At 47.3% G+C, this 22,616-nt stretch overlaps 1 pseudogene and 2 gene segments (V, D, J or C); all 3 read left to right on the forward strand.

Annotated features, from left to right (window-relative positions):
- The first annotated feature begins 894 nt into the window (after positions 1–894).
- Positions 895–1,492, forward strand: LOC113912342 (annotated as a pseudogene).
- An 11,949-nt stretch (positions 1,493–13,441) lies between these two features.
- LOC113933927 lies at positions 13,442–13,988 on the forward strand. The segment is given in 2 exon segments: positions 13,442–13,487; positions 13,597–13,988. Coding segments are annotated over 2 exon segments (438 nt in total).
- Positions 13,989–20,182: 6,194 nt separating this feature from the next.
- LOC113912344 lies at positions 20,183–20,705 on the forward strand. The segment is given in 2 exon segments: positions 20,183–20,227; positions 20,334–20,705. Coding segments are annotated over 2 exon segments (417 nt in total).
- The last annotated feature ends 1,911 nt before the right edge of the window (positions 20,706–22,616 follow it).

The raw sequence follows: 22,616 nt of genomic DNA on the forward strand, positions 1-22,616 counted from the left end.
GGTTTGTATGAACATGTTTAGACAAGATACCATCAGCACAATCCAGAAAAAACATTGGACTTTATCAAAGATAAATTCATTGTTTTTCCTTCATTTGTAAATTAGTGAGCCAATAAAATTAGCTTAAAAAAATAGTAGATTAGAATAAAACTCGATCTATTGGACAGTAGTTGGAATCCATTGCCATAATGCACAGGAGTTGTAAAACATTCACAAGGTAGGCATATTCTAAATTGCATATCGATGCTGTGATATGATGTCTGCAGTATCTTCTGCCAGGTGCCAACATTTACCATTTAGTTGAGGTAAACGTTTGCATCTCACATAGATCAGGACTCCTTCTGAGAGTGGAAAATGCTACAGTAATCATGGACAGCACTATGGGATCACATTATCCTTGATTCAGATCACTGATGTGTGAAGCCACAGGGATCTGGTGAACTGAGGATACAGGCTGGGCTCTCAGGGCTTAGGGCCAAGGTGAGGTGTGTGCCCTGCAGCCAGCAGGGGGCGCTGTGGGACTGCCCTGTGGTCCCTACTCAGAGGCTCAGTGAAAATCACTCATTCAAAGGAGCCTGGACCTGGAAAATGGGCCCTGAGCTCCCTGCTGGGGACTGGGATTGTGTCCTCTCAGGCCTGGCAGAGTCCCCTGAGCAGGGACCTGTGTGTGGTCTCAGCAGGTGCATCCTCCCAGGGCTCTCCCCAGGGCTGAAGCCACCTCCATCATCCTCAGTGTGTCTGTGAGCTGAGCTCCAGCACCAGGGCTCAGGAAGGGGCTTGGCAGTCACTGGGTGGACCCCGTTTGCATGGACAGCCCCTCCTGTGACAGAAGCTGGAGGAGAAAAGGAGGCCTGGGGCAGCCCAGCCCAAGTGGGGTCCAGTGTATGTGTCACCATGGCCGGGACTCCCGTCCTCCTCATGCTCCTGTCTCACTGCACAGGTAGGGACAGCCCTCAGGGACACAGCGGGCCCCAAATGACTCTTCCCATGCTCAGCTTTTTGAGATTTTTTTCCCACTTGTAGTTTCATCACCCACGAGTGAGTGTGTTTGCAGGCTCCCAGCCCGTGCTGACTCGGCCGCACCCGCACCCCTGCAGCTCCGGGAACAACGGTCAGACTCACCTGCACCCTGAGCAGGGACATCGGTGTGGGCGGCTCTAACATCTACCGGATCCAGCAGCGGCCAGGGAGCCCTCTCCGGTGTCTGCTGAGGTTCTCCTCAGACTCCGATAAGCACCAGGGCTCCGGGGTCCCCGGCCGCTTCTCGGGCTCCAAAGACGCCTCGTCCAACGCGGGGCTTCTGCGCATCTCGGGGCTGCAGGCTGAGGGCGAGATGTACTATCACTGGGCTACTTGGCAGAGTGGTGCTGGTCACAGTGACACACACAGATGGGGACGTGGGACAAATACCTCAGCCTGCTCAGACTCTTGTACTCTGACTCTCTTCCAATTTAAAATAACAAGAATTCACACTGACTGTCCTGGGAAGTAGCTTCTAGGTCACAATGTCCTTCCTCCCAGTTTCCTATGCAACCTAAGTGACCTCTCAGGGGTAAAAAAACAAGACAACAGAAACCTCATGGTAATGCAGAAACTTAGCCTGGTGATCCACGTGTAAAAATCAGAGCTTGTTGAGCTGGCATTTTTTCTCTCTTTATAAAAAAAGGCACATCAACTTTGCTTAGTTTTCTAGGTCAGAGCTTGCAGACCGTCCCAGCAGGTGGACAGTCCACAGCATGGACCCTGTTCCCCCAGGGGTCAGAGCAGAGACCCTCCTTCCCTTCAGGCTCCTGCGCTCAGGGCTGGCTGAGCAGCTCTGTGTCCCGGGACTGAGGCCCTGAGACTGGTGCTGAGTGAGGCCCCAGAACAGGAGGATTTCCGGGCACGCAGCTGGCCGGACGCACTGGCTGGGTGCCTGCTCTTCCGCTGTGGCGTCAGGAGAGAGGTAGTTCGCTCCGGGAGCAACGTTGAGTGTCGGTTTGCAAACCTCTCAGTGGGGCTCCTGAGGGTAAGGAGGACGCTCTGGCATTGCTCTAAAATGCTGAGCCCGCTGTAGGGAAGGTGGGTGACGTAGATCCCACAGATGTGAGGGACACACAGCTGACGCTGTCAGGGCCAGTGGGCACCCCTGTGGCAGATTTCCTGAGCCCACAGGCACTGAGTGTGTCCTCCTCGCCTTTCCTGCCACATCGGGGCTTGTCAGTGATGCACAGAGTAGGGGGGCTGTGGGGCACCATGAACGAGATCGCTCCCATCTGTGCACAAAGGTAGGCCACCCCATGAGCCTTTCCAGGAAGATGTCCTGCCATTTATGACAACATGGACGAACCTGCAGGACATCACCCTAAGTACAAGAAGGCCTACAGGGAAAGACAAATGCTGCTTTGATAAATGCTCTCATTTATATGTGGAGTCTACAGGAAAACAAATAAAAAAAAAATGCTGCGGGGGGGGGCGGAGCAAGATGGCGGAGGAGTAGGAGACCTAGATTTCGTCTGGTCTCAGGAATTCAGCTGAATAGGGATCAAACCATTCTGAACACCTACGAACTCAACAGGAGATCGAAGAGGAGAGTAGCAACAACTCTCTGAACAGAGAAGCGACCACTTACTGGAAGGTAGGACGTGCGGAGAAGTGAATCCGAGGCGATATTCGGGAGGATAGACGGCGGGGGAGGGGGCCTCCGTTGGCCGCTTCTGGCAAGTGCTAGAGCCGCGGAGCACAAAATCGGACCTTTTAGAAGCCGGCTCCGCTGAGGGACGTCGCTCCAGTGGCTAAGCGGGGTGAAACCCTCGTGGGACAGTGGGGTCTCAGGACCCTTGGGGTCACAGAAAGACCGGGGGAGCCTGAGTGCGCCAGAGCTCCCAGGTATCGGAGCGGGGAAGCCGGCTGCAGAGACGGAGCCAAGGCTCGGGCTCTCAGCTCGGGGTGGCCATAAACTGTGATCCGCGGCCCAGTCGGGCCACTGCTCCTGCAGCAGGGACCCAACAAGTGGCAGAGCCGGGGAGACTCCCCTTCCTTCCCGGGGAGGAGCGGCGTGGGAACGCACTGCAGGGATCTGCTGGGTTTGGAGACTCCACACGGGGTCGGGTGCCAGAGATACAAACGCTCAGTCACAGGCCGGGTGAGCACGGAGTGCGGCCGGAGACCGGGGACAAGGGAGTGACTGCTTTTCTCTGGGGGCGCACTGAGGAGCGGGGCCCCGAGTTCTCAGCTCCTCCGGGCGGAGATTGGGAGGCCACCATTTTTGCCCTGGTCCTCCAAGACTGTACGGAGAGCTTGCAGGGAACAAAAACTCCTGAGATCAAACCCGAGCAGCTTGCTTAGCCCGGACCGACAAGGGCGGGGCAATTCAGCCTCCGGCAAAGACATTTGGAAACCACAGCAACAGGCCCCTCCCCCAGAAGATCAGCACGAACAGCCAGCAAGCCAAGACCAAGTTTACCGATCAAGGAGAACGGGAGAACTCCAGCGCTAGGGGAATACTGCACATAGAATTCATGGCTTTTTTTTACCATGATTTACTAGTTCATCAAAGTTAATTTTTGTTAACTGTTTTTTTTTTCTTTTTCCCTTTTTCAATCAACATCTTATCAATCTCTTTTTTAAAAAAAAAAATTTTTTTATTTTTCATTTTTAGAGTCATATTTTATCCCTTCATAGTAGTTACCCTTATTTTTGGCATATATATATAAGTTGTTCTCTCTTTAAAATTTTGAGATACAGTTTCTTCTAACAGATAAAAATATACCCTAAATCACTAGTGGATGGTTCTGTTCTAGTCTCCTGCCTGATCACATTCTCTCCCTTTTTTCCTTTTTTTTTTTTAAATCTTCTTTCTTTTTTCAAACAACTTCTTATCTTATCAAGTCCTTTTATAAAATCTTTTATAATTTTCATCTTTACAGTCATCTTCTATCCCTTCATTGTATCAACCCTTATTTTGTACATATATGTCTTTCTTCCTTTAAAATTTTAGGAGGCATTTTTTTCTAACAGAACAAAATACGCCCAAAATCTAGTGTGTGGCACTGATCTATGCACTAGCCTGATCATATTTGATCACATTCTGCTTTTTTTGTATTGTTCTGTTTTTGTTTTTATCTTTTTTTTTCCCTCTCTTTCTTTTTTCTTTCTTTCCCTTTCTTTTCCCCTGGTTTCAGGTCTTTTCTGATTTGTATACAGTATATTTGCTGGGGACGTTGTAAACCTGTTAGCATTTTGTTCTCTCATTCATCTATTCTCCACTGGACAAAATGACAAGACGAAAAAAATCACCTCAGCAAAAAGAACAAGAGGTAGTACCGTCAGCCAGGGACCTACTCAATACGGACATTAGTACGATGTCGGACCTAGAGTTCAGAATCATGACTTTAAGGATACTAGCTGGACTTGAAAAAAGCGTGGAAGTTATTAGAGAAACCCTTCCTGGAGAAATAAAAGAACTAAAATCTAAGCAAGTCGAAATCAAAAAGGCTATTGATGAGGTGCAATCAAAAATGGGGGCACTAACTGCTAGGATAAATGAGGCAGAAGAGAAAATCAGTGATATAGAAGACCAAATGATGGAAAATAAAGAGGCTGAGAAAAAGAGAGAGAAACAACTACAGGATCACGAGGGCAGAATTCGAGAGATAAGTGATTCGATAAGATGAAACAACATTAGAATAATTGGGATCCCAGAAGAAGAAGAAAGAGAGAGAGGGGCAGAAGGTATATTGGAGCAAATAATAGCAGAGAACTTCCCTAATGTGAGGAAGGAAACAGACATCAAAATCCAGGAGGCACAGAGAACCCCTCTCAAAATCAATAAAAATAGGTCAACACCCCGACATCTAATAGTAAAACTTACGAGTCTCAGAGACAAAGAGAAAATCCTGAAAGCAGCTCGGGAGAAGAGATATGTAACCTACAAGGGTAAAAATATTAGATTGGCAACAGACCTATCCACAGAGACCTGGCAGGCCAGAAAGGACTGGCAAGATATCTTCAGAGCACTAAACGAGAAAAATATGCAGCCAAGAATACTATATCCAGCTAGCCTGTCATTGAAAATAGAAGGAGAGATAAAAAGCTTCCAGAACAAACAAAAACTAAAGGAATTTGCAAACATGAAACCAGCCCTCCAATAAATATTGAAAGGGGTCCTCTAAGCAAAGAGAGAGCCTAAAAGCAGCAAAGATCAGAAAGGAACACAGACAACATACAGTAACAGTCACCTTACAGGCAATACAATGGCACTAAATTCATACCTTTCAATAGTTACCCTAAATGTAAATGGGCTCAATGCCCCAATCAAAAGACACAGGCTATCAGATGGGATTAAAAAACAAGACCCATCCATATGCTGTCTGCAAGAGACTCATTTTAGACCCAAAGACACCCCCAGATTGAAAGTGAGGGGGTGGAAAACGATTTACCATGCTAATGGACACCAAAAGAAAGCTGGGGTGGCAATCCTTATATCAGACAAACTAGATTGTAAAACAAAGACTGTAATAAGAGATGAGGAAGGACACTATATCCTACTCAAAGGGTCTATCCAACAAGAAGATCTAACAATTGTAAATATCTATGCCCCGAACATGGGAGCAGCCAATTATATAAGGCAATTAATAACAAAAGCAAAGAAACACATTGACAACAATACAGTAATAGTGGGGGACTTTAACACCCCCCTGACTGAAATGGACAGATCATCTAAGCAAAAGATCAACAAGGAAATAAAGACTTTAAATGACACACTGGACCAAATGGACTTCACAGACATATTCAGAACATTCCATCCCAAAGCAACGGAATACACATTCTTCTCTAGTGCCCATGGAACATTCTCCAGAATTGATCACATCCTAGGTCACAAATCAGGTCTCAACCGGTACCAAAAGATTGGGATCATTCCCTGCGTATTTTCAGACCACAATGCTTTGAAACTAGAACTCAATCACAAGAGGAACGTCGGAAAGAACTCAAATACATGGAGGCTAAAGAGCATCCTACTAAAGAATGAATGGGTCAACCAGGAAATTAAAGAAGAATTAAAAAAATTCATGGAAACCAATGCAAATGAAAACACAACTGTCCAAAATCTTTGGGATACAGCAAAGGCAGTCCTGAGAGGAAAGTATATAGCAATACAAGCCTTTCTCAAGAAACAAAAAAGGTCTCAAATACACAATCTAACCCTACACCTAAAGGAGCTGGAGAAAGAACAGCAAATAAAGCCTAAACCCAGCAGGAGAAGAGAAATCCTAAAGATCAGAGCAGAAATCAATGAAACAGAAACCAAAAGAACAGTAGAACAGATCAACGAAACTAGGAGCTGGTTCTTTGAAAGAATTAACAAGATTGATAAACCCCTGGCCAGACTGATCAAAAAGAAAAGAGAAATGACCCAAATCAACAAAATCATGAATGAAAGAGGATAGATCACAACCAACACCAAAGAAATACAAACAATTATAAGAACATATTATGAGCAACTCTATGCCAGCAAATTAGATAACCTGGAAGAAATGGGTGCATTCCTAGAGATGTATCAACTACCAAAACTGAACCAGGAAGAAATAAAAAACCTGAACAGACCTATAACCACTAAAGAAATTGAAGCAGTCATCAAAAATCTCCCAAGAAACAAAAGCCCAGGGCCAGATGGCTTCCCAGGGGAATTCTATCAGACATTTCAAGAAGAATTAATACCTATTCTCCTGAAACTGTTCCAAAAAATAGAAATGGAAGGAAAACTTCCAAATTCATTTTATGAGGCCACCTTGATCCCAAAACCAGACAAAGATCCCATCAAAAAGGAGAATTACAGACCAATATCCTTGATGAACATGGATGCAAAAATTCTCACCAAAATACTAGCCAAAAGGATCCAACAGTACATTAAAAGGATTATTCACCACGACCAAGTGAGATTTATCCCTGGGCTGCAAGGCTGGTTCAACATCCGCAAATCAATCAACGTGATACAATACATTAACAAAAGAAAGAACAAGAATCATATGATCCTCTCAATAGATGCAGAAAAAGCATTTGACAAAGTACAGCATCCTTTCTTGATCAAAACTCTTCAGAGTATAGGGATAGAGGGTACATACCTCAATATCATAAAAGCCATCTACGAAAAACCTACAGCGAATATCATTCTCAATGGGGAAAAGCTGAGAGCTTTTCCCCTAAAGTCAGGAACGCAGCAGGGATGTCCACTCTCACCACTGCTATTCAACATAGTATTAGAAGTCCTAGCACAGCAATCAGACAACAAAAAGAAATCAAAGGCATCCAAATTGGCAAAAAGGAAGTCAAACTCTCACTCTTTGCAGATGATATGATACTTTATGTGGAAAACCCAAAAGACTCCACCCCAAAACTGCTAGAACTCATACAGGAATTCAGTAAAGTAGCAGGCTATAAAATCAATGCACAGAAATCAGTGGCATTCCTAGACACCAACAACAAGACAGAAGAGAGACAAATCAAGGAGTCGATCCCATTCACAATTGCACCCAAAAGCATAAGATACCTAGGAATAAATTTAACCAAAGAGGCAAAGGATCTGTACTCAGAAAACTATAAAATACTCAGGAAAGAAATTGAAGAAGACACAAAGAAATGGAAAAACATTCCATGCTCATGGATTGGAAGAACCAACATTGTGAAGATGTCAATGCTACCTAGAGCAATCTACACATTCAATGCAATCCCCATCAAAATACCAGTCACTTTTTTCAAAGAAATGGAACAAATAATCCTAAAATTTGTATGGAACCAGAAGAGACCCCGAATAGCCAGAGGAATATTGAAAAAGAAAAGCAAAGCTGGCGGCATCACAATTCCGGACTTCCAGCTCTATTACAAAGCTGTCATCATCAAGACAGTATGGTACTGGCAGAAAAACAGACACATAGATCAATGGAACAGAATCGAGAGCCCAGAAATGGACCCTCAACTCTATGGTCAACTCATCTTTGACAAAGCAGGAAAGAATGTCCAGTGGAAAAAAGGACAGTTTCTTCCACAAATCGTGTTGGGAAAATTGGACAGCCACATGCAGAAGAATGAAACTGGACCATTTCCTTACACCACACACAAAAATAGACTCCAAATGGTTGAAGGACCTAAACGTGAGACAGGAGTCCATCCAAATCCTGAAGGAGAACACAGGTAGCAACCTCTTCGACCTCAGCCGCAGCAACTTCTTCCTAGAAACATCACCAAAGGCACAGGAAGCCAGGGCAAAAATGAACTATTGGGATTTCATCAAGATAAAAAAGCTTTTGCACAGCAAAAGAAACAGTCCACAAAACCAAAAGACAACCGACAGAATGGGAGAAGATATTTGCAAATGACATATCAGATAAAGGGCTAGTATCCAAAATCTATAAAGAACTTATCAAACTGAACACCCAAAGAACAAATAATCCAATCAAGAAATGGGCAGAAGACACGAACAGACATTTTTCCAAAGAAGACATCCAAATGGCCAACAGGCACATGAAAAAGTGCTCAACATCACTCGGCATCAGGGAAATCCAAATCAAAACCTCAATGAGATACCACCTCACACCCGTCAGAATGGCTAAAATTAACAAGTCAGGGAATGACAGATGTTGGCGGGGATGTGGAGAAAGGGGAACCCTCCTACACTGTTGGTGGGAATGCAAGCTGGTGCAACCCCTCTGGAAAACAGCATGGAGGTTCCTCAAACAGTTGAAATTAGAGCTACCATTCGATCCAGCAATTGCACTACTGGGTATTTACCCCAAAGATACAAATGTAGGGACCCGAAGGGGTACGTGCACCCCAATGTTTATAGCAGCAATGTCCACAATAGCCAAACTGTGGAAAGAGCCAAGATGTCCATCGACAGATGAATGGATAAAGAAGAGGTGGTATATATACACAATGGAATATTATGCAGCCATCAAAAGGAATGAGATCTTGCCATTTGCAACGACGTGGATAGAACTGGAGGGTGTTATGCTGAGTGAAATAAGTCAATCAGAGAAAAACATGTATCATATGACCTCACTGATATGAGGAATTCTTAATCTCAGGAACAAACTGAGGGTTGCTGCAGTGGTCGGGGGTGGGAGGGATGGGGTGGCTGGGTGATGGACATTGGGGAAGATATGTGCTACGGTGAGCGCTGTGAATTGTGTAAGACTGTTGAATCACAGATGTGTACTTCTGAAACAAATAACGCAACATATGTTAAGAAAAAAGAAAAAGAAGAAGATAGCAGGAGAGGAAGAATGAAGGGGAGTAAGTCAGAGGGGGAGACGAACCAGGAGACATGATGGACTCTGAAAAACAAACTGAGGTTTCTGGAGGGGAGGAGGGTGGGGGGATGGGTTAGCCTGGTGATGGGTATTGAGGAGGGCACGTTCTGCATGGAGCACTGGGTGTTATGAACAAACAATGAATCATGGAACACTACACTAAAACAAATTTTGTAATATATGGTGATTAACATAACAATAAAAAAATTAAAAAAATGATATTTCTGTCCAGAGAAGATCCTGCATGTGAATATTTATAGAAGATTTGTTCATAATCACCATATGTGAAAGCAATCAGAACTGCACATGGATGTTTATACCTGGGTTTTAATAATCCCTAAGACTTGATGTAACAAAGATGTCCTCCAATAGGTTATACATTTGTACACTGGGATATTAGTCAGCTTTCTACCCCATGATCCAGCAATTGCACTGCTAGGTATTTACACAAAGGATATGCAAATACTGTTTCAAAGGGGTACATGCACCCAATGTTTATAGCAGCATTATCAACAATAGCCTAACTATGGAAAGAGCCCAAATGTCCAATGACTGATGAATGGATAAAGAAGATGTGGCATATATATATATATATATATATAGGATTATTGCTGAGCCATCAAAAAGAATGAAATCTTTCCATTTGCAACAATGTGAAAGGAGCTAACATGTATTATACTAAGCAAAATAAGTCAGTCAGAGAAAGACAAATTCTGTATGATTTCACTCCTAAGTGGAATTTAAGAAACAAAACAAGTGATCATATGGGAAGGAAAAAAAAAGAGAGAGGGAAGCAAACCTTAAGAGTCTCTTAAACTATAGAGAATAAGCTGAGGGTTGATGGAGGGAGGTGGGTGGGGGATGGGCTAAAGGGGTGATGGGTGTTAAGGAGGGCACTTGTTGTGATCAGCACTATGTAAATGCAAATCACTAAATTCTATACCTGAAACCAATTTTACCATATATGTTAACTAAACTTTAAATAAAAACTTGAAAAGAAAAAAAAACACAAAACAAAAACAAACAAAAATAAATGACCTATGAAGTCATAGTAGTATACATGAATTTTAAATACATATTTCTTCAGAAAGAAGAACATTTTAAAAAGATTTTATTTATTTACTTGAGAGAGAGAATGAGAGAGAGAGAGAGAGAGAGAGCATGAGAGAGAGGGTCAGAGGGAGAAGTAGACTCCCCGCTGAGCAGGGAGCCCCCTGCGAGAATCGATCCCGGGACTCCAGGATCATGACCTGAGTGGAAGGCAGTCGCCTAACCAACTGAGCCACCCAGGCGCTCAGAAAGAAGGACATGTAAAGTGCCACATTTAATATAACTATAATTGAACTACATTTTAGAAGAGGCACAAATCTAGTCAGTGGTGGAGAGCAGGTGGAGGAAGCAGCAGGAGGATGGATATGCAAGAACAGGATTTATGGTGGTGTCGCTCTTACACAGGACACTGTGAAGCAGCCGCACCACACTGCTGTGTTGTCACAGCTCAGTAAACTCTATAGCACAGTGACAACACCTTAGTGCGTGCACATAAAGTCATCTAGGAAGTCTGGGGTCCATGACGGAGTGCACAATGTGACATCATCCCATTCGCTGCTCTAAAAAGGTAGGAAGCCACCTCACTGAAAGGGTGGGGCAAAGGGCTGATGACCTGAGGATTTTGAAAAGAAGGGGAGCCTGTATGGGAAACTGTACACGAGACCCTTTCTCCATTTGATGGACTTGTGTCTGATGGCGTGGGTGATCAATAATTGTGATGTTTCTGAGCCATGCCTGAATTGAACAATGAAGTCAGTGGTCACAGACGGTGGGAGCCAGCATTCTTCCTCCAGGATCAGAAGTTCCTGTTTTGTGCAGGTCTCATCCACTCCGTAACCGATGCAGTGGTGGACCCACCTTTGTGGTTCTTATTATGACTACAAGTTATCCTTCAGCTAGAACCATAGGAATCTTTGAAAAATACAGGTTTGTTACTTACAAGACCTGGAAATTACACAGCACACCTGGGGCCACAGATCAAGGTCATGGGTTGAGAAAGAGTGAACCCATGCCCTCCCCACCAGGAATGTGGACAGAGCCTCAGCTGACAGAGGAAGGAGCTGGGGGTGGGAGACAGAGACAGAGACACACAGAAAGACAGAGACAGACCAGCTTTCTTGGGTACCAATTTGAGAGTCATGGGGGCAGAGGCACTGGGGCCTTTGTCCTTTTGCTCCTTGCACTGGAGATGGGTTCTGACACCTCACTTCACCCTGTTAGTGGAGAAGCACTGGAGAAGTGGGGACAGTTAGAGACAGTCCTCAGTGAGGAGCCACAGCAGGAAATTCTGAGTGTGGCCATGGGGCTCCAGTCTAAGGATGGCCCAAGTGTGGCCCATCCTCCATGGAGAGTGGGCAGGGGACCCACAGTGCTGGAAGCAGGGGCATCTCTGCTCTGGTCTCCTGTCCCCTCATCTCAGTCAGGGGGGATGAGAGCTGGGGTTAGCAGCGGCACTGTGGAACCTGTTCCTCGGGTCCATGGGGTGAGGGCAGCTGGGAATGCAGTGTCTGCTTGAGTCTGGGCCCAGGGCCCAGCTGCCTTGACCCCGGGAAGCTCAGAGCTCACGTGGGTCCTCCCAGTCCACTCCTCATGACAGACACCAGGAAGAGGAAGTGGAGGTAGGGGGCAGTGACCAGAATGCAGTGCTCTTCCCCACAAAGGGTGAGGGGATGAGAGAGAGCCTGCAGCTCTGCCTCCCTGTGGCTAGAGGTCCTGGGGATGTGCAGGTAGGGTGAGAAGTTTGGGTTCTTCTCCATCCCCACTTCTTCATGATGCTCACTGTCCAAGGCATTTCAGCCTGACCTTGGATGCTCCACACTCATGCATCCTCAGGACCTGTCCTGAGCTCACCCTTGAGTTTAAAGGTCTACAATCATCACCACCAACCACATCTTCACTGTCCTCAGCCCTCCCTGAACATGTGTATGAGAAAGACAGCTCACCCAGCTCACCACTCGGTATCCTGAGCGGAAGGTAGGACGTCGCTAACACACACGCTGCAGGAATGCTGAAGGGTCTGCTATGGGAGCCAGCCTGGACTGAGCGACTCTGCTTGCAGGACTCCTCTCACCCGTTCTGGACACGTGGGTGGTGTCCAGGTTTCTGTCCCAGCCTCCTGTCCCTCCCTCATGTCCACACCCGCACCAGGGACTGCTCACCACACCCGGACACCAGCCGCAGGCCGCGGTCCCTGCTTGCTGCCACTCAAGGTCAGGGTCCACCATTTCTGAGCTTGGATTTCAGGGTTTCTACTTATTTCTCAGACCTTCAACTCTTTTATGAACAGAGAAGCATCTCCTTACCTCATGCTCCGCTGCAGTGAACAGCAGTGCCGTCGGACGGGGCAGTCAGAAACCCCCAGTTCCCACAGAGTCTTCCTCCTTCTCACCCCGCATTCCTTCTGCTCCACAGCCTGCGTGTCTCCTGGGAGCACAGCCGCCTGCGTCCGCGTCTCCTCTTTCCCTGCCTCAGTTGCTCTTCCTTGACCACGTAGGCTCTTCAGTCCTGCCCTGCTGTGTCCGCCCTCTATTCCCCTGCGCACACTGTCACCAGATCATTTCGTCACTCTGTGAAATTGCGGTGTCCCTTCATGGTTTGAGCATCTTCACACCCTGTTTTGATTTTCTCTTCTATGAGCTCATATGGAGAACACGGTCACCCCTCTCCTGAGACATGCTTGAAAGTCCCCTCAGAAGAGGAGCTTCCAGAATGTCCCAAGGGGGGGGGAATAATCTCACTCTTTTCTATGAGTTATGTTTTGTAGGCATTCTCATTTCCACAGGAGTGTTTATTTCTTCACGACTTTCCTCTCTATGTTATAAGTGTCTCAAATCACAGACATGTATCCATGTTCTTTAAACCAGACCCAGCATGGGGCTTCCCACAGCTGCTCCCTCCACCCCCTCCTGGGTCCCACTCAGAGCAGGCCTTGCCCTCAGTCCCCTGTCAGGATCCCGATTCACTGATCAGGTGGAGTCTGAGCGAGTCTGAAAGGGGGTGCAAATTTGCATAAAGAGCACCCTCATTTGCATGGGGACAGTAGGGAGGATAAGGCAAGCCTGGGACAGCCCAGTTCCACTGTGGGGACCAAGGGCTGTGTCATCATGGCTTGGACTCCTCTCCTCTTCCTGTTCCTCTCTCTCTGCTCAGGTAGGGACATCATCTGACTTCTTGGGATCTTCCCAGATATTATCAGCCCCTAAGACTGAGAAGCTCCCAGTGGAAATGCCCCATCACCCATGAGTGTGTGTGTCTGCAGCCTCCCTGTCCCAGCCCGTGCTGACATGGCCACCCTCCCTCTCGGCATCTCCGGGAACAACGGCCAGACTCACCTGCACCCTGAGCAGGGACATCAGTGTTGGCGGCTACTGCACGTACTGGATCCAGCAGCGGCCAGGGAGCCCTCCCTGGTGTCTGCTGAGGTTCTCCTCAGACTCCGATAAGCACCAGGGCTCCGGGGTCCCCGGCCGCTTCTCGGGCTCCAAAGACGCCTTGGCCAATGCAGGGCTTCTGCGCATCTCGGGGCTGCAGGCGGAGGCCGAGGCAGACTATCACTGTCTTGTTGGAGACAGTGGTGCTTCTCACAGTGACACAAGCCGAAGGGGAAGTAGAAAAAAATCCCTGACCTGCTCTGAGTTATGGCTGCTGTGAGTGGGACCCAGGAGTGGGTGGATGGAGCAGCTGTGGGGACACCCACAGGACCTTGTCCAGGAGCCTCTGCCAGGAGCTAGAATCCTTCTCTGTCAAATTCCCGTCAATGAAACTTTAGTCTTAGACAAAAATGAAGGAAACAAATCAAATAAGAAACAAACAAAATCACAGCAAAACTGAACTTATACCCAGTGAAAGAAACGAGCAATGGCTACTAGCTTTCTTGGTCAGAGCAAGGCACCATCTCAGCAGGTGGGCAGTCCTGTAGACATGGCTTCTGCTCCTGAAGCCCCGGAGAGACCCTCCGTCCCGGTCCCATCTGAGAGGCTGGCGGAGGTAGACTGTGCTCCTGAAATGAGGCAGGAAGATGGCAAATGCAGGCCTGGGGGAGGTCAGGGCTCAGAGCTGGCCTGGCTCACTGCTGTGCTGTCTGTGTCTTCCACTGTCATGTCAAGGACACGGGGGTTAGGTGGGGGACATTTGCGACTGGAGGCCAGCAAACCTATTTCAGGGGCTGGGGAGGGTGAAGGGGAGAGAATCCAGCATTCCTAGGAAACCGCTGAGTCCCATATGTGACCTCCCCACAGGTGATACCGCTCACCCCTCATGAGCTCCCATGGGTGGGTTTCCAGAGCCCATGGGAAGTGATGTGTGTCCTCTTCTCCTTTTCTGCCCTGTAGGAGCTTTTATGCACGCAGGGTGTCAACCAGGGTTGTGAAGTATCAAAAACCCCCTGATATGTGCAACAACACTCCCTCTGAAGCTCTCAGTAGGGTCCCAATGATGAGTCACCTTGGTCACACGGAGTGCAGCAGACACTTTGGAGGTTATCATGATGGCTGGGAGCAAGGTGTCCCAGGCAAAGCCCCTGCGTCTGTGACCTAGGACACCAGTGATGTGTCTTCAGGAATCCCAGGCCAACATTTCTGCTCCTGGTTTATCATCATGACCTCCTTGTTCACCCCTGGCCTGCAGCCTGAGGATGAGACTGACTCCCAGCATCACAGAGCTGAGCACAGCACCTGTGCCACCAAGAGCTACCCTTCCACAGGGAAGTGAGAAAAACATCTGCCCCCCATTAAATGCTCTGACTCATCTTCCCCCATCCTTGCCTGTGACCAACAGCAGCTCTACTTCTCTGGTGTAGCTTGTGCTTCAGAAACCAGAGAACTCCACATACTTGACTCCGTCTGTCTTATGGGCTTCATGAAAATACCTTACTTTCAGGGCACCTGGATGGCTCAGCCAGTTAAGCATCTGCCTTAGGCTTAGGTCATGATCCTGGAGCCCTGGGATCAAGCCCAGCATCAGGCTCTCTGCTCAGTGGGGAGTCTGCCTCTCCCTCTCCCTCTGCACCCCCCATCATGCTCTCTCTCTTTCTGTCTCTTAAATAAAGAAAATCTTTTTTAAAAAAAGAAAATAACCTTTCTTACTGTGTCCCAGTCCAAACAAACTCACTTTGTCTCAAGAACCAAAAGTATCCCCCACACTTGTTGGGTGGGGATGGTAAGGAAAGCAATAATATGGGACTGTGGCCTGAGAGACCCAAGTCCCCTCTGCCAAGCTCCCTACATGTCCCATGGTCCTGTCCCAGGATTAGCTGATCATTTCCTGACTGTGAAACTGGCTGGTCTGTGTTTCTCTGTCTCTTCCAATGGTGCCCTGGGGATCATGGGAATGCCCTGGGGCAGGAGATGACCTCTCCCCTTTGAGGACAGGGCCCTCAGACATGCTCACTTCTCCCTGTTTAATCGAGAGTTCACATACTTTCTCTCTCAGGTTCTTTGGTTGGGATGATGTTAAATAAATCTGTTATTGCAGATCTAGATCCTGTGAACCCAAATCCCATTATCAGATAAACTTTTATTATAGGAAAATTTCTAGATAGTCTTATTTTTCTAAGTGATGGTCCATGGAGCTCTCAACAAACTTGATCAGACCCTGTGCTGCTGAGTAACAGCTCACGAGGGTCCTGCGGTTCAGAAGTGGAAGGAGGACCTCTAATTCAGAGGAGGTTCCACTATAGCAATGATTTTTTTTATACCAATTGTCTTACTAAGAACAATTACAAAACTCCACTAAAAATATGTTAAATGTATCAGAGAAGCAAAAGAAAATAAGGGATTTCCAGGTTTACAGGGCAAATGGAAACCAAGAGAGGTAGGAATGAGCAGAAGACACTTTTCCCAACAATGTTATAGTCTCATGACAGATACAGACATCAAATGTCAAGTCCTGTACAATGTGGGCTGGGGTAACCTAACAAGAGACCCTTAACACCAACAAGAACAACAGCAGAATAAGACACCCTATAAGAGGAACACATGTACAATCAATTCCAGTTATGAACACGGGGGAACTCTGGGGAAGATAAAACCTTAATCTTATGGACCAGTTCAAGCTGGTCATGGATTGGTGATGGCTCCAGTACAGGGCTGAAGAAATCCAAATGCCAGGTAATTCTGAATATCTGGTGACATAATCACTGTGCAATACATTCTGTGCTTAGCTGTCCGGAGTTCATTAGTGAACTGGAAAAAAATTAATGTCACAGTCCCAATCATGGTGTAGGAGACCTACTCATTCTATGCACCTGGGTAGTACCATCAGAAAAATCCATCTGACAGCAGGATGGTCCAGGAGAGCTGGGTGGTGTCAGGGGGGCTCTGAGCTCAGCAGGGGGCACTGCTGAGCTTGTCCAGAAGGGACAAGACTCTGGCTAAGCCAACTAGGAAAATACTCTACTGAGTGTTGCATAACTGACCAAGCAGTATCCTCAGCCAAGTGAGACTTTGTGCTTGTTGGGTCCCCAAAAACCATATGAGTACTCAGCACTGACTCACACCCCTGCATCAAATTTCATCCTCCACCATCATGAGTTGTCATCCTGGCCTACGTCCAGGCAGGGATAGATGGACAAACAGGGACAGGTTTGTATGAAGATACCTGGCCTATGAGGGCAAATGGTCATAGGATCAGTGACACCTGCGGATGGGAGTGTCAGATTTCCAAATATTTGTCCTCTGCAAGCAGAGTCTGGGGGCTTCAGCATGGCCAAGATTCCTCTGCCCTTCACAAATCTCAATCCATAAAAAGGTGTTGCATGAGGACACTAGTGGAAAGATTTTTGTTGTTGTTTTTTGGGCTTTTTAAAATTTTCTCTTCCTTATGACTTTCTTTTTCTTTTTTTAAAATTTTTATTGTTATGTTAATCAACATACATTACATCATTTGTTTTTGATGTAGTGTTCCATGATTCATTGTTTGTGCATAACACCCAGTGCTCCATGCAGAATGTGCCCTCTTTAATAGCCATCACCAGGCTAACCCATCCCCCCACCCTCCTCCACTCTAGAAACCTCAGTTTGTTTTTCAGAGTCCATCATCTCTCATAGTTCGTCTCCCCCTCCGATTTACTCCCCTTCACTCTTCCCCTCCTGCTATCTTCTTCTTTTTCTTTTTTCTTAACATATGTTGCATTATTTGTTTCAGAAGTACAGATCTGTGATTCAACAGCCTTGCACAATTCACAGAGCTCACCATAGCAAATACCCTACCCAATGTCTATCACCCAGCCACCCCATCCCTCCCACCCCCCACCACTCCAGCAACACTCAGTTTGTTTCCTGAGATTAAGAATTCCTCATATCAGTGAGGTCATATGATACATGTCTTTCTCTGATTGACTTATTGCACTCAGCATAACACCCTCCAGTTCCATCCACGTCGTTGCAAATGGCAAGATCCCATTCCTTTTGATGGCTGCATAATATTCCATTGTGTATATAACCACATCTTCTTTATCCATTCATCTGTCGATGGACATCTTGGCTCTTTCCACAGTTTGGCTATTGTGGACATTGCTGCTATATACATTGGGGTGCACGTACCCCTTCGGATCCCTACATTTGTATCTTTGTGGTAAATACCCAGTAGTGCAATTGCTGGATCGTATGGTAACTCTATTTTCAACTGTTTGAGGAACCTCCATACTGTTTTCCAGAGTGGTTGCACCAGCTTGCATTCCTAGTGGAAAGATTTTTGAGGGCATGAACCTGCAGGGACGGACAGCAGATGTGAGGTAAGTAATATGCACAGTACGTCAGCTGCCCCAGTTAGCGAGAGAGCCCCTGAGTCCTCAGCTCTGGTTCCATGAGAAAGTGGGGTGGGGGAGGGGGGGTCACCGCACACACTGCCTTGGGACTCACTGCAACCTTAGCCCAGGGCAGGAGTGGTGCATGGGCATGTCCTTCAGGGATTGAAAGCACAGCCCAAAGGCAGCACTTGGCTGTATGAAGCAGCATCACCATGGAACATCTGGACAGCTACTGTCTGTCCTTCTCATTGTGAGGGGCTCCTGGTGCCCTGGTTCTCCCTCATCCAGCTTCCCACTTCTCCCATTCAGAGCTGGCTCCTACTTGCCCCCAAGACAGTCCTCAGGGACGGTAATTCAGTAATGCGGACCCATGAGAATGACTGGGACAATCAGCAGGGTTGTCTCAAGGCTCCCTCTAGTGGTCAGGAATCCTTGTGGAAATCATGGTGTCCCTGCTCATCTTTGATGAACCACACAATACATGCAACTTCCTTATGAGCAATACCCATAGATGGTATTTATGACTGTTCTGTTTCTTCTCATTTGCTTCATCATTTTGTAGTGATGGATGAGAACAGATACATACAACTTCAGATGTTTCAATTATCCTTTCTAATTGTTCCATTTCCCCTTAATTTTTAGGTCCTCTTCATCTCAAAATTTCATAAATATAGTTACACAGTAACTACTTTTTCAGGAATAACTTTGTTTAATAAATATCATTGAATTTAATATGAATATTTATGTCTGATGTCACTTAAGTCTCTGAACACAGATGATTATAAAGGGAAAAAATGATCATGCAAATTTCATTAAAAATTTACTAACAATTCAGAAATGAGCATTCAATCACCTTTTTATTGAATAATGGGATGAACTCCAAATTTGTGGCTTCTCGTTCACCTATTACTCTGGAAATTGTATGTTGTTCCCAAATCCATCATCACATCCACAACCACCCTTCTCGTTCTTTCTGCTCCCTAGCAACTTGCACAGGGAAAGGGTATTTTATAACATTCACACAAATGTTTTCAGATAGTGTCATTCTTACTTCAGAGTATGAACCACATGCTTTTTTTCTTTATTTTTTATGTGTGTGATCTTTGGATAAATCTCCTAATTTGATGTTAGTATGGTTAATTTTCCCCTGAAAATATTCACTTACAGAGGGGAGAGGGGTGGGCGGAGGGGTGACTGGGTGATGGGTATTAAGGAGGGCACGTGTTGGGATGAACACTGGGTGTTATACGCAACTAATGAATCGTTTAACACCACAACAAAAACTTAGGATGTACTATATGGTGGCTATCTGATCATAATGAAAAAAAAAAAAAAAAGAACTTCACTTACCATGGTAGCATCAAGCTGCCAGATGTTTGAACTGTGAGTATCTGTGCTTTATGTCCATTTAATTTCTGCATCGGCTAGAAATATATTTCCTAAAGTGTCAGGAAAATCAAAGAGAGGTTATTTTTTAGGTCTGGGAATAAAAAAAAATCATATAAATTGATTGGAAATACTCCTTCACATTATGCCATGTTAAAATAAGAAAGGATTTGGAGGAATGTTCACCCGATTGCAGAAGAAACCTGTACTAGAAATCAGAACATGGATGTGTCAATACAGACAGGGACCTGGTGACCTGCAGAAACCAGCTGGGCTCTCAGGGCTTTGGGCCTTGTGAGGTGTGCGCCCTGTGACCAGCAGGGGGTGCTGTGGGCCCAGACGGTGGCTGACCCTCCCGGGAGGCTCAGGGAGGGGTTTCGCTCAATGAAGCCTGGGACGGGAGACTGGGTCTTGTGTTCCCTGATGGGGATTCAGCCGCTGTGTCTTCTCGGGTCTGGCAGAGTCCCCAGAGCAGGGACCTGTGTGGTCCTGTCAGCAGGTGCGTCCTCCCAGGGCTCTCTCCTGGGGTGAGACCAACCCCCATCCTCAGGGTGTCTGTGAGCTGAGCTCCAGCACCAGGGCTCAGGGAGGGGCTGGGCAGTCACTGGGTGGACCCCGTTTGCATGGACAGCCCCTCCTGGGGCAGAAGGTGGAGGAGAAAAGGAGGCCTGGGGCAGCCCCGCCCACTGTGGGGACCTGGGTCTGTGTCACCATGGCCTGGATTCCTGTCCTTCTTGTTTTGCTTTCTCATGGCACCGTCGGGACAGGCCTCGGGGACACAAGACAGCCCTACAGCTGGTGTCAGCTCCTCAGTCACAGAGTCTGAGAAACTTTACCCTTGTCCCTGCCCTATCACCCATGAGACCTGTGTCTGCGCTCACCTCTCTCGGCCCGTGCTGACCCGGCCGCCCTCCCTCTCTGCAGCTCTGGAAGCAACTGATGGACTCACCTGCACCCTGAGCAGGGACATCGGTGTGGGCGGCTCTGACAGCTACTGGATCCAGCAGCAGCCAGGGAGCCCTCCCCGGTGTCTGCCGAGGTTCTCCTCAGACTCCGAGAAGCACCAGGGCTCCGGGGTCTCCGGCCGCTTCTCGGGCTCCAAAGACGCCTCGGCCAAGGCGGGGCTTCTGCGCATCTTGGGGCTGCAGGCTGAGGATGAGGCGGACTCTTACTGTGATACTGGACATGGCAGCCCTTATATGGACAATGTCCTCCAGAACCTTGGGGAAGTGTGACTAAAACCTCCCCAGTGCTCTCTCTGCATGCTGCAGTCACCCCTGCCCTGCCTGGTACCAAGGCTACTCCGGGTGACATCTGTTGTCATCTCTTCATCCAGCCTTCATCCATCCTTCTTAGGACATTTGTATGTGCAAATGTCCTCTCATTTACTTTACAGGGTTCATTGGGTCCACTGCTAATATTTTCTTATACAGATCTCACTGTCTCCATAGGAGTAAATCAGGTCTTAGGGCAAAGTACCACTTCAGGGGCATTATTGGCAGGATGGAGGCGGGTGACCCTACCCATGCCAGCCCAGGGTCTAGGCCTGACTCAGAGACGTGGGTGGTCTGAGTGCTTGTGGTGGGTCACTGGGTCCAACATGGCCCATCCCCATCTCCCAGGGCCCAGCATTAAGAGTGAGCCACATTCTTCCTGCATCTGCTGATTCCAGTCTTTCTCTGGGAACTGTTTTTTTTTTTTTTTTCCCCCTTTCTGGGAACTGTTTTTCCCCCCTGAGGCCCAGAGGAAGCAGGTCTCTGTAGCTCCAAGGATGCTGAGCAACAGATCCTTCTCTAAAGTAAGATGTGACTGTGTGCGTGACCTCCCTGTGTGCACTGGACATCCAGCATCCGGCTCCCTCATCACTGAAGCAGGTTCTATAAGAGCCATGCTTCTTCTTCGTCTCTTGGTGATCTGAGGCTCATGCCACAATGCTGACAAGGCTGTGAATACTCAGGGTTTAGGGACAAAACAGAAGAGAAAAGAAGTTCCGATTCCCCAAGTTATGGAGATAGGATCACGGAGATACTGGCTAGCTGTGTTCCCCCTCCAATGTTGCAGGAAGCTGACTCTGGGGACACCCCTCCCAGCCTGGGCCTCTCCCTTTTCCACTTCTCTTTGCACAGGTAAATGGCTGATGTGGTGTCGGAAATGGTCCCTCGGAGCACCTCCTCTGTTCCTCTTTCCCACCCCCTAGCAAAACCATGGCCCTTGGTTCACCCTAATCTCTGGATGCATAAGACCCAATCACTTTATGTTCTGCAGACAGATATGTCCTGGGCACTCTCTAAGGCTGGGATTTCATTACCTTCATGTAACAGTGAGAGTTAACAAAGGTAGTCTGTTGGTGACTCCAAAGTCTCTCTCAGGTGGCCTGAACTGAGCCAGCCAAAACCGCCCCCTGTCCCTCCTGCAATGATCTCACTGCCCGGAGATCTCTATGTCTCATCAACACCGATTCCAGTCTTAGCTGTACACCTCCCGGGAGCACTTGAGGCTCCTCCTCCTGAAGCCCCATCCCAGCCGTGCCTTTCACCCGTGCAGGTATTTAAAAGTGAAGCATCTCTGGAGACAGCCCCATATCCATCCCATTGGCCCTGCCCTTTTTCCTCTGCTTCCCCCAGGCTCATGAGAGGAGGAAGAGCTGGGTGCCTTGCCTAGTCCATCCCTGAAATCTCCCCAGTAAATGCTGATGGGTGGGGACAACACAGAACCTTGTGAGGTTTGCATTTGCAGCCAGTGTGCAGTGAAGATTTTGCTCCTCCTGAATGTGGATGTTTGATAAATGGACATGTTGACCACTCCAGGCTAGAGAATCGCCCTCCCCCATTGTGGACACCTTGGGTAGTTGGTAGTGCCCCTGAGCATGTGTTGATGGGATCATATCACATAGCAAGAAGCTCTGCAACTTCAGGAATGCCTCAGGACTTTGGTGAAAGCTCTCTTTGATTGTTCTCATGATTGTGGACATCGTGTGAATCATGCAGGCCAAGATAATCATGGCTGGAACCACTTGTCATCGCACATGTGCAGTTCAGGGGATCTTTGTGGTAGTGGAGGGCTCATGCACCTTCACTGAATGCAAGCTGCAGCTTTTGCTTGTCTGAGGTCTGCCGACAGATCTCATGGGGACTGTCACCATGTGG

The sequence above is a fragment of the Zalophus californianus genome, chromosome 14 (assembly GCF_009762305.2).
Source record: "Zalophus californianus isolate mZalCal1 chromosome 14, mZalCal1.pri.v2, whole genome shotgun sequence".
NCBI classification, from domain to species: domain Eukaryota; kingdom Metazoa; phylum Chordata; class Mammalia; order Carnivora; family Otariidae; genus Zalophus; species Zalophus californianus.